At 54.7% G+C, this 12667-nt stretch overlaps 1 protein-coding gene across 2 annotated transcripts in view; it reads right to left on the bottom strand.

Moving 5' to 3' along the window:
- Positions 1-475: 475 nt before the first annotated feature.
- TESC (tescalcin) overlaps positions 476-12667 on the bottom strand; it is a 61534-nt gene continuing 49342 nt past the window's right edge. Inside the window, exons 4-8 of one of the 2 annotated variants that reach the window (XM_003907219.3) lie at positions 10788-10927; positions 8568-8629; positions 8352-8459; positions 3502-3549; positions 476-766 (exon numbers count right to left, since the gene is read on the bottom strand). In XM_003907219.3, coding sequence (XP_003907268.1) covers positions 689-766; positions 3502-3549; positions 8352-8459; positions 8568-8629; positions 10788-10927 — 436 coding nt within the window. In that variant the 3' untranslated portion in view covers positions 476-688. The remainder of the gene's footprint in view (positions 767-3501; positions 3550-8351; positions 8460-8567; positions 8630-10787; positions 10928-12667) is intronic. The other variant, XM_021922999.2, reaches the window with a different exon arrangement.

Raw genomic sequence — 12667 nt, forward strand, 5'->3', positions numbered from 1 at the left:
ACATAGGAAGAACAGCAGATACCTTACCCAAAATAAACAAAAGAGAACAATCCTTCTGCCAAACCAACCTTTCAATATTATTTAGGCTGGGTGTGGTGGCTCACGCCTGTAATCCTTGCACTTTGGGAAACAGAGGCGGGAGGATCGCTTGAGCCCAGTCGTAAGAGACCAGCCTGGGCAACATACGAAGACCCTGTCGTTACAAAAAATGTAAAAACTAGCCGGGCGTGGTGGTGTGCGCCTGTAGCCGCAGCTCCTCGGAAGCCTGAGGCAGGAAGACTGCTTGAGCCCAGGAGGTCAGAGCTGCAACAAGCCGCAATCCCGCCTGCACTCCAGCCTAGGTGACAGGCGGAGGCCCCGTCTTCAAAATAAATAAAATAAAATAATTTTGTCGTTGCTTATTCCTCATAGTCAGTCTCATGCTACCAAGTGACCAGGCCACTTTAATGGATGTGAGGAACTGACAGAGGCCACGTTAATTAACAAACCTTTTTTTTTTTTTTTTTATTGGAGATAAAAACAGCAAAGTCCCACATACCATACCCTACAAGACACAACGTGTGCGGACGAGCCTTGGCTGTGTACCGGTGCTGCAGGATGAGGCTGTCCGCCGGGCCTGGGCTGCTCCAGCTACGCGGGGAGGTGGCCCCATTGCAAAGTGTGGTTTCTCTGCGAAGGTGGCAGCGGGTCAGTGGCAGAGGGCCATGGTTTCCATGTTAAGGAAGCGGACGTGCATCTTGGTCTCAATGTCAATCCCCTGCCAGATCTGGAAGGTATGGACCAGCGTTAAGGGCACATTCCCGCCGCCACCTCACACCTGACCAGGCCCCGGTCCTCGGTCCTTCCCCACCTACCCTCTCCTGCCACCAACAGTGATGTTCCGGGCAGGTGAAAACCCGAGGGCTGTGTTTCAAGGCTAGGAGCTAAGCGAGGACGAAAAACTTCCATCTGTCTTTTTTGCTGGTTAATTTGGCTCTGACATTTGGATTCTCTCTGAGACTGTCACAGCAAGTTATTATTAAGTACTGAATCCAAGCTCTTAGCTCCAAGTCATTTGAGTCTCACCCACCACTTCAGGTTCTGTGATTTTCATGCAAATTACATAACCCCATTAAGTCCCCTTTCCATGACAATGTGGGACCCCCAACCTGTGCCGCCCACTTCACAGAACGTCGGGGGGCTCTAAAGGACCCATCCTCATCATGGACATGTTTTGTAAACTGTTAGGGGCTGTGCAGTCACAAGGCTTCGCTAGGCCACCATCATCAATTTAAGGATCTCCAGTGTGGTCTTTACAACCTCCCTGGGATAAGGGACCACGTGCATTCTAGAAAGACAAACTCAAGCCCAAAAAGGTCATTTCTACCCAAAGATCGCATCGTGGCCCCATTCCTGGTGCTGGTACTGTCACTACAGTCCAGCCTGGCCAGGGCCCTGGAGCAGACCTTCACACTACAAGGCTATGTATGTACCCCAGTGCTCCCAAGGCCACGCCCGCCAGCGCCTTAGCAAGTCAGGGCCCACGGGGGCCACAGATGGTAGGATGGGGGGTGCGAACAGGAATGGAGGGATGTGGTGGGCGGGATGACTTCTCACTGCCTCCCGCTTATGTAAGAACTTCAAACTCTGTCACTCTCAGCATCTCCGGGGACAGCCACGAGGCTGGTAACGGGGGAAAGTCAGAGCCCCGTAGGCACGCAGGGGACAGGGAGGCCTTGGGACATTTCTGGCTGCAGCCCCCCGGTACTTCCTGCTTTCCTGAGGCTGTTCTGGGTGTCATGGGGTGTGCAGACAGCTCTGGTTCCAGTCGAGCAGCCCTATCCTTGCTGGGTGCACGAGGCGTTCCCAGGGTAACACACATGACCACTCACAGTGGTTTCTGCTAAGTGCCAGGTGGCAACATGGTCGCCAAGGGCAATGGAAGGAACCAGGGAATGGGAAGGGCCAGCTGGTCCCAAAAGACCCCTCAAGGATACAGGGACAGGCTGGGGGGCACTAGGGGCCTGGCAGAGGCCAGCCTTTAGGGCAAGGAAGTTGGTTTCAGAGGCAAAGAAATTCATTCTACTCAGTCTGAAGCCGTTGTACTTCCTCCCCAACCCTCCCTCCCTCCTCCACCTTCTAGCTCTTCGTCCTGTTGTCTTGCTCTGGCGGGCATCACCTGCTCAGGTGACCGGGTCCCCAGCAGAAGCCAGAGTGAGTCTGCAGCACAAGTGCAAATTCTGCCTTTTGCCAGTCTGTCCGCCCTGCCAGCCCCGGGGGGGGCCATGTGCACGGCAGTCCTGGGGGCCTGCCGACCTCCGCAGTCTCCTTTCAGCCTTTTATCACAGCCGGGCCCTGTTGCCTGCCTCTCCTCTCTCCTGCTGGATCTAACCATTGGCTGCCAGGCTCAGCCTTGGCTCCATGGCGCTGTGATCCTGAGGGCCCAGTCCCCCAGTCCTGCTCTGGGCTCCTTGGCCAGAAGCCGTGATCCTTCCTTCCCTAATCCTCTCTCCCTCTTGGTCTCCTGCTCCCCTGACTTCCTTGTCTTCCTCAAGCCCCTCAAAAGCATTGGGAACACTGTTGTGATGCCCAGGGCCCAAGTGCGGGGAGGGGGATGGGGCAGGGGTCCCCTCCCTGCCACAGGGCATCTGATTATCTAAACGGCCAGAAGCAGCTCTTGACTTGCGAAGCCAGCACTGGCCTAACCACTGCCCACCAGCAGAGGCTGGAGAGGCCATCAGGGAGGAGGCAGAGTGGGCGGCCGCTTTACGAAAGTGACATCTTAGGACACAGCGAGGAAGGCCCAGGCACAGCATGTGCAGTCGGCTCCAATCTGAGCTTCTGAGAAACACTATTTCTACAGACACGGAAAGTTCCCAGAATCCCTGTTCCAACTACAATGGGGCTTTTTTTTTTTTTTTTTTTTTTGAGACGGGGTCTCGCTCCATCACCCAGGCTGGAGCACAGTGGTGCGATCTCAGCTCACTGCAACCTCCACCTCCTGGTTTCAAGCGATCCTCGTGCCTCAGCCTCCCGACTAGCTGGGACTACAGGCGCCCACCATCACGCCTGGCTAAGTTTTGTATTTTTAGTAGAGATGGAGTTACACCATGTTGGTCAGGCTAGTCTTGAACTCCTGACCTCAGGTGCTCTGCCCACCTCAGCCTCCCAAACTGCTGGGATTACAGGCGTGAGCCACCAGGCCCAGCCTACAACAGGGGTTACCTCTGAGAGGGGCAGTGGGACCCCAGGTGAGAGAGAATTTGGTTTACACTGTATACCCTTTTGTACTGCTTACGTTGTTTTGACTGTGTGTGAATATTACCTTTTCCATAAAAAATAAGAAAAACCAGTTTAAATTGCTTTAAAGGCCACACCCAAGTTGACCCCTTCCTACTGAGATGTCGGTCACCCAGGAAGCCTGTCCCTTGCCACTGCAGGTAAAGAGCCATGTCCCCTCCTGACATGGACCACATGAGGTCTTCAAGGGTCCCCCAAGGCCCCCACGCCCAGGCCACCCACCTTCAGGAAGTCCTCGAAGGTGATCCCCTCGTACACCTGATCAGGCTCCTGGGGACGGAAGCACAGGGTGGACAGTGAGTGGTGCGGGTCCCCACACAGCTTCCTCAGGGGGACGGTCCACTGGCCTCCCCTCCCCACCAACACCCGACTATCAGTGGTTGAGGCTGTTTGGGAGGAATCAGAAGAGGGGAACGTTCTGGATTATCTGCCTCTAGCACGCAGCCGGTCACCCTGCACCTCCAATATCCTTATTCATGGGCTTGAGGGTGGGATGGGAGCTGAGCGTGGCTCACCAGGGCCCTGGCAACGCATGGCTCAGAGCAGCATCCCTCCCCACCCCCAGCCCCCCAGGGAGAGAATCCGAGGCGTGGGTGACACGGGGGCAAGGGGCTCTCCTTCCCCACTCAGCCCACCTCACCACCAGCCCCTCAGCAGCTGGGCCACCAAGATGCCTCCTGTCCCCCCCAGGGCTGGCCTCCTCATGCCAGTGCTGTGCTGTGCTGATAAGAAGATTCCAGGCTAATTTAAGCTCACAGACCTCGGGGGAGAGGTCAGCGAAACACAGGGCCAGCCTGTGAGGCCCATGCCTCATGCCTCATGAGTCACCGTGATAACCCAGGACCTCCGGGGAGGCACGGCTGGAGGGTGGCCGCAAGGAGGCTCTCCATGCTGAACAGGTTTGGCAGAGCCGGTCTCCATCTACTCTGCATCCTGCCTGCTCTGGGGACGACACCAGGAGCTCCTGCCCCTCTCACCGATACTCTCAGGATCCCACCGACAAGCCTCCAAAAACCTCACCCACCAGCACGCTTCGTGACAGCGAAAATCTGCTGACATCCCAGGTGCCCTTCAATAGAAGGCGAGGGACATAAATCTCAGTCATCCACCCTATTTGCAAGGCCAGCACTGGCCTAACCACCATCCACCAGCAGAGGCAACCATTAACCACTTATGCCTAGTGTTCCATTGCTGGAACGCTAAGCTGTGGGAGTTGCTTATATTGTACTGCTCAAGGTCATCACCAAGGTCTGATTGCAGAAATTCTAAAAGCTGCAACCTCAGGCAAAAATGGGTTAAGAAGAGGTTGATCTATATGTCTCACTATGGAAAAGGCTCTGAGATATGTATACAGCAGATAAAGAACAAAAAAACAAAACCCAACAAGCAGAGAGATGTCTGCAGGTCTGTGCGTGCAAACCTGTCCTTAGACTGATGACCAGACCCCCACCATCTGCCCTGTGGGTGCATGGGGTCATACGGAGAAAAGGGGAAGCCACATCAGTTCAATCATGTTTTGCATAAATCAAAAATAAAAGACATGCATGTATACGTTGGTATATGTAGGAAAAAAACCCACCAAGAGGGAGTCCTTTTAGGGAAGAGGACCTGGGCTGGTGGGGGAGCAGGCGAGACTTGAAGCTCTCTCTGTGACTCTCTGAAATTCTGTACGTGCGTGTAAGAACACAGGAGGCACACACTAAGCGTGTTATGCGCCAGGCATGTATGTCCCAAGTGCCTTCCAAATGCTATTGTTTTGTTTTGTTTTTGAGACAGTCTCGCTCTGTCGCCCAGGCTGGAGTGCAGTGGCGCAATCTTGGCTCACTGCGACCTCTGTCTCCCAGGTTCAAGTGATTCTCCTGCCTCAGCCTCCCAAGTAGCTGGGATTATTATAGGCATGCACCACCATGCGTGGCTAATTTTTAAATATTTTAGTAGAGATGGGAGTTTCACCATGTTAGCCAGGCTGGTCTCGAACTCCTGACCTCAAGCAATCCACCTGCTTTGGCCTCCCAAAGTGCTGGGATTACAGGTGACCAAATGCTACTGTTAGCATTTAATGACAGATGCCAATCTCACAACAGGCCCTGAGCTGGGTTTTGGTCTCTCTCCCGTATTACAGATGAGAGGCACAGAGGGCAGCTGCCTGTCCAGCTGGGAGCATCGAGCTGCCTCCAAGTCCTTAAGGGCTGTTTCTACTGGCAGGACTTTGCAGGCCTTTTAGTTTCCTCTTTATACTTAAAAAATTTTGGCCGGGCACAGTGGCTCACACCTGTAATCCCAGCACTTTGGGAGGCTGAAGCAGGCGGATCACGAGGTCAGGAGATCGAGACCATCCCGGCTAACACGGTGAAACCCTGTCTCTACTAAAAAATACAAAAAAAACTAGCCGGGCGAGGTGGCGGGCGCCTGTAGTCCCAGCTACTCGGGAGGCTGAGGCAGGAGAATGGCGTGAACCCGGGAGGCGGAGCTTGCAGTGAGCAGAGATCCGGCCACTGTACTCCAGCCTGGGCAACAGAGGTAGACTCTGTCTCAAAAAAAAAAAAAAAAAAAAAAAAATTTGGCCAGACACAGTGGTTCACATCTGTCATCCCAACATGTTGGGAGGCCAAGGCAGGAGGATTCCTGGAGGCCAGGAGTTCGAGACCAGACTGGTCAACATAACGACATCTCTTTTCAGCAATACATCTCTTTTTAAAAACTTTAAAAAATCAGCTGGGTGTGGTGTTGTACATCTGTAGTCCCAGCTGCTCCAGAGGCTGAGGTAGGAGGATGGCTTGAGCCCAGGAGATGGAAGCTGTAATGAGCTATGATCACAACACTGCACTCAAGTTTGGGCGACAGAACGAGACCCTGTCTCTTAAAAAATAAATAATAAATTACAAGTTCTCGGCTAGCCTGGGCCAGCCCTGTCCCTAAGGGCTCCTTCCTCCCTGTCTTCCCACTCACGGGCACAGTGGCTGCCCTCCCTGCCGGGCCAACCTAGGTTCCCAGGCCGGCCAAGGGGAGCTAATTATAGAAAAGGCCCCCATGGCCAGAGTCCGGGGCTGGAAAGGGGGTGATTGGTGCAAGGAAGGAGGGCAGGGAGTGGGGGAAGCAGTCCCCCCCGTCAAGCATCCGTGGGTGCGACCTCCCGAGAAAGTACTCTCAAAACATCCCACAGGCCAGCGCAGCGGCTCACGCCTGGAATCCCAGCACTTTGGGAGGCCGAAGTGGGTGGATCACTTGAGGTCAGGAGTTCAAGATCAGCCTGGCCAACATGGTGAAACCCCATCTCGGCTAAAAATACAAAAGTTAGCCAGGCATAATGGCACATGCCTGTAATTCCAGCTACTCGGGAGGCTGAGGCAGGAGAATCACTTGAACTCAGGAGGTGGAGGTTGTAGTGAGCCAAGATGGTGCTACTGCACCCCAGCCTGGGTGACAGAGTAAGACTTGGTCTTGAAAAAAAAAAAAAAGAGATCCTGCCTCCATCAATAACTGCCTTTGGAAGTCCATTAAAGTGGGGACCATGGATCGTTTGTTTTCAGCGGGTAGCACGGTGAGAACGGGAAGTGTCCTCAGAGGCCAGGCGGGATTGAACCGATGCAGCTGCCCCTTGCCCCCAGCTCAGGCCTGTACACAACTTGGTCTGGGTTTATCGGGCCGAGGTTTACACCAGAAGGATTTTAAGAGCGCCCAGTTTTAAGAGCGCCCGGAGGACCCATGAGTGAAGAAAGAGGTGCAGATGGGCCCGCTGCCTGGCAGCTGCCTTCCTGGCTCCGGGGCTACCTCCACCTCCCGGGGGCTTGTGGGCAGCGGGTGCACCCCGGAGCCCGCCTCCGCCCCGAGATGCCGCTGCTTCCCAGGCTGCTGGGGTTTTATGCAGATCAGCAGCTGCCAGCAATTTCACTACAGCAAATTAAGAAAACTGTCACCAATTGAAACTGGAGTGGGACAGGGAGCAATTTGAAGAAGGAGAGTGTAATTAAATCAAATGGAAATTTGGCCCGACAACCGGCGGGGATCCCTGCTCTCCCCACTGAGGTCACGAGCTGTCTCCTGTGGTGGTTAATCTGCTGAGTGCAGAGGTTTCACCCAAGCCAGAAGCTTCCCCCCGGGCTCCAGAGGCAGACAGATAAAACACATGCCAGGAAGCCGACCGACCACAGCCCCTACCTCTGGGAGCAGGCCCAGGCAGGTGGCCTCATGTCCCTCAAGGACGGGGTTGGGGCACAGGGAGCAGGATCCAGCATGAACCCCCCTTTGCTCCGGGCTAGGCAAACACAAAACCATCAGGGTGTCTAGAGACGCACCTGCTTTAGACACACAGGGGCAAAGGGCTGACCGCATCAGTGGGGCCATCCAAACCCCTCAGGGAACACACGACACCCAGGTGGTCACCTGCCTTCCTGAGTGGTCCCGAGGCTTAGAGCCTCAGGGCTGGGGGCTGGCGGGGCTGCACCTGTCCTTACAAGAGGAAATCTTCCCAGCACAGGAAAGATCGCAAGGTCTAGAGGATTCTCTATGCTCTCTGAGCCTCAGTTTCCCCACCAGTCAAAATGAGGCAAAATGTAGGAAATGATGAACATGGGAAGGCCGCTCCCCTCTCTTCCATGTCATTTACACACCAGCCCCTACCTCAGCTCCTCCACCTGACCCTACGCCATTGGCTCTTGTCAGTCCCCAACAGGGCTCCCTGCTGACCCCTGCTCCAAGGCCAGAAGTCGCCTCTGAGTCATTTGTTAATAAACTAATTCGGGCCAGCCTGTGCCATGTGCTGCCCAGGCCTGGCTCCAGGGCCCAGTGCTGCTATGAGCACTGATTGAGGCCAGGATGGGGGCTGGGGGGCTATGCAGGTGGGGGCTCCTGGACCTCAAGCTCGCTTCCCTGCCTGTGCAGTTCTCTGGGAACTGGGACCTTCAGTCTCCTGGGGAACAGGAAGGGCTGGGAGAGGTTTCTGAGCCCCACAGGCCACAGGTAGAGCAGGTGGCAAAATACACCAGGCCCCATGCCCCGTAAGGCCTTCCAGAAACACAGCGCATAAGCAGGAAAGGCACCGCGTGTCTCAGGAGGGCTGCAGGGGCGCTCACCATCTGCCCCATGCACACGCTGGCCGCCTCCATCATGGCCCCGTCGGCGATGGAGCGAGCGGACTCCTTCTCGATGTGGGGGTTTCCTGACAGCAGCTCCTCGACCACCTGCCGGGTGGGGCGGAAACAAACGGTGACCTTGGGCCTCCATCAGGGTCGTGGGGGGCGGGAGGGAGGTGCCAGGAACCCAGGGCGGGCCAGAGGAGCATACTTTACATTTCGATATTCTTCCAGGGTGATGCGGCCGTCGCTGTCCGAGTCGTACATGTGGAACAGAACTGGGGTGGCAGGGGACAGAGGGGACTCCGTCAGGCAGGGTCTGGCCCCTGCCACCCCGAAATCTACACTAAACTAAGCAAAAGACATCAATAACCAAACCTCAATGCCAAAGCCAGAGGGGTCAGGCATGAGCTGTGGGACCAGACTGACCACTTCCTGCTGGGTGACCTTGGGCCCGTGACCTAACTTCTCTGAGCCTCAGTTTCCTCATCTGTGAAATGGGAATAACAACAACGTCTACCTCATGGCCTTAGGAGGGCTGGGAGCTAGCGCTGTGGCCCCATGAGCATGAACATGACGACAGTAAGCATTACCCGTTAACACAAGTCAACAGTGTTGAGTTCAAAATATTGCTCCCACAGCCCCAGGAGGCCCCATCGTCTCAGCCGTGGCAGGTCATGGTCCACAATGCTGCTGATCTGGGCCCGACTGATCTAACGTGGACGGTCCCAGGCCTGGCATCAGGGAGGCGCTGGCCGGGAGGGGGCCTCTCCCTGTTGTTCCTAGCACGGCCTTGGGAGCTGGAGCTCTCCCAAGTCTCCTGTGTTGGCATTTTCTTTTCTAATGTATTTATTTTTTCAAGATGAAGTCTCGCTCTGTCACCCAGGCTGGAGTGCAGTGGCACGATCTGGGCTCACTGCAACCTCTGCCTCCTGGGTTCAAGAGATTCTCCTGCTTCAGCCTCCCAAGTAGCTGGGATTACAGGTGCATGCTGCCATGCCCAGGTAATTTTTGTATTTTTAGTAGAGACAGGGTTTCACCAGTTGGCCAGGCTGGTCTCAAACTCCCAACCTCAAATGATCCACCCGCCTCAGCCTCCCAAAGTGCTGCGATTACAGGTGTGAGCCACCATGCCTGGCCAGCATTTATTTGTTATTGTTATTATTTTTTTCAGAAATGGAGTCTCCCTCTGTCGCACAGGCTGAATGTAGTGGTGCAATTGTAGCTCGCTGCAGCCTCCATCTCCTGGGCTCAAACAACCCTCCCACCTCAGTCTCCTGAGTACCAGGGACCACGGGCACGCAGCACCACTATGCTGTGCTAATTTTTTTATTTTGTAGAGGTGAGTGTCTTTCTCCCTGTTGCCCAGGCTGGGCCCTGAACTCCCGGCTTCAAGTGATCCTCTCCACTCAGCCTCCTAAAGTGCTGGGATTACAGGCATGCGCCACTGAGCCCAGCGGGCATTTATTGAACACTGACCAGATGCCCAGGTGTGCAAAGCGCTTCAAAAACCTCTCAATCTCCCTCTCACCCAACCCCAAGAGGCCAGGGATGCCTGAGCCCTGCCTCCCAGACAGACTGTCAAAGCTCACGGAAGTTAAGGCATTTGCCCACGTCCACACCACTAAGGGACAGGAAACCAGGGATTTGGACCTGAGTCCGTCCTGTTCCTCGCCCCTTGGAGCAGACAGGAAGCCAGGCTCACACCAGGGATCCCCCCCCCCGGGGCGGTTCCCACCAGCCCCACGTACACATTCCAGTGCTAAATATAGTCAAGTCCCATGTTTACATTTTCTTGATGAGGAGGTTGACCTGGGGCGGGGCACAGAGGGATGTCAAGAGTCATGGGAAAGGCCACAGGAAAAGAAGATGTGACTCGGGCCACTGCCTGGGACCTGTGCGGCTGACCAGCTGGGACCACAACTGAACCCACTCGGGAGCCAGAACATAGTGGGGCTGGTCTCAGGAACCCAGCAATAGCACAGCCCACGGAGGAGGGAGAGGAGGAAACTGACTATAGGGGGCACTTCCTGTGTGCCAAAGGCTGACTGTGTGATCTTGCCCAGCCCTCAGAACCACACATAATCAGCATACCCACGTTCTGGGTCAAGGTTCAAGGTCACATGGCTGGTAGGTGAGAGGGGCCACGTTGGAACCCAGGTCTTTGCATCAAGGGCCTTGCTTCACAGCCACTGCACAACCCCCTTCTAGTCCCAGGATGCCACAAGCTGCTGAGGAATGTTTAGGATGAGGGCGCCGGGAACGGGAGACAGCAATGCCAGCCTCACAGGGACAAGGGCTGGTGTCCCCAAGCCCTCCAAGCCTCCAAGCCAATGCACACCCAGCCTCCTGCTGCAGGGGTGCCTTGTGTTCTGAGGACTTAGGGGAGGCTGCACCCCAGGCCAGGTGTGAGCAAGGGGACTCAGTGGCACGCACATCTCAGCTTCTCCTTCCGGGACAGCTCCACCTGTTCCTCGTCCATGGTGGTGTCGATGGGCCGGAAGTAGGACATGATGGTCAGGAAGTCCTCGAAATTGATCTCATCAGCCAGGCCACTGGATCCCTTGCGCAGGTTCCTACGGGAGCAACAAGGAGGGTTTTGGAAATAAATGACGAACCGGATCTTGTCCTCTTGCTACCATTAGCTCCGAAAACTCTGCTCTCAGGGCACAACCTGGACCCACGATGGCTGCTCTCGCCTTGAGTCTGTGCCCCAGAAACCTGCTTCGTGGAGGGGCTGGGGCTCCAGAAGCTGAAAGCTCAGTCCCTGCCTCGCCCTCATGGAAGTCCCCCATCAGGGAGGTGGAAGAGAGACAGACCACTGCATGACTGTTGATTCAGGCGGGGACAGAGGGAAGCGTGGGTGTGTGATGGTGCACACAGGGGAGCATTTATGAGGAAACCAAGCAATCCAGTAACTCACCAAATACCTCTCCCGATCCTTTCCTTTAGCTCAGGGGTTGGCAAACCGCCCACGGGCCCAATCTGGCCTGTCATCTATTTTCATACAGCCCATGAACTAAGAAGACTTTCTGGGCCAGGCGTGGTGGTTCACGCCTCTAATCCCAGCACTCTGGGAGGCCGGGGTGGGCAGATCACCTGATGTCAGGAGTTCGAGACCAGCCTGGTCAACATGGTGACACCACGCCTCTACTGAAAATATGAAAATTAGCCGGGCGTGGTGGTGTGCACCTGTAGTCCCAGCTACGCAGGAGGCTGAGGCGGGAGAATGGCTTGAACTTGGGAGGTGGAGGTTGCAGTGAGCCGAGATCACACCACTGCACTCCAGCTTGGGTGACAGAGGGAGACCCTGTCTCAAAAAAAAAAAAAAAGACTTTTCACATTTTTATCTTAATTTTGTGAGAGTCAGGGTCTCACGCCATTGCCCAGGCTGGAGTTTGGTGGTGTGATCATAGCTCATGGCAGCCTCAAACTCCTGGGCTCAAGCAATCCTCCTGTCTTGGCCTCCCAAAGTGCTGGGACTATATGTGACAGCCATGTGCCTGGCCGGTTTTCACATTTTTAAATAGTTGAAAAAATGCTTGCCAAAAAAAAAAAAAAGTCAAAAGAATAGTATTTCATGACGAGTGAAAATTACATGAAATTCAAATGTGAGTGTCCATAAATAAAATTTTATTGGCACACAGCCATGCCCATTCATTTATGCTTGTCTGCAGAGTTGAGTAGATGCAAGAGAGACTGCGTGGCCCGCAAAGCCTAAAATATTTACTCCTTGTCTTTTTACAGAAAAAGTTTGCCAACCTTTGCTCGCTCTCACTAGTTCAAAATTTTAGGATGGTGATTGACTGCAAGCATCACTAAGTAATCTGTTTATACCCAAATACAAAGTTTGCCAATGATTGAAAGTTTTGTGGTAAGTTAGGGCAGATTTGAGGCTGGCCGTATCAATGTGCTTTTTGGAGGAGGCAAGAAAGGGCTGGTGTTCCAGGGGACAGGGACACAGGGAGTTCATGCCCCATGCCGGGCACAGTGCCTGACACCCAGATGAGGGGCTCAGAAATGTGTGGTCCAGCTCGAGTCTTGGCAGTTGCTAAGAAAATAGCTTGGAGGCCAGGCGCAATGGCTCACGCCTGTAACCCCTGCACTTTGGGAGGTTGAGGCAGGCCAATTGCTTGAGCTCTGGAGTTCAAGACCACCCTGGGCAACAGGGAGAAACCCTGTCTCTACAAAAAATACAAAAAAATTAGCTGGGTGCGGTGGTGTGCACCTGTAGTCCCAGCTACTTGGGGAGCTGAGGTGGGAGGATTGTTGGAGCCCAGGAGGCCAAGGCTGCAGTGAGCCAAGATCACGCCACT

Source organism: Papio anubis, chromosome 9 (assembly GCF_008728515.1).
Source record: "Papio anubis isolate 15944 chromosome 9, Panubis1.0, whole genome shotgun sequence".
In the NCBI taxonomy this organism is placed as follows: Eukaryota; Metazoa; Chordata; class Mammalia; order Primates; family Cercopithecidae; genus Papio; species Papio anubis.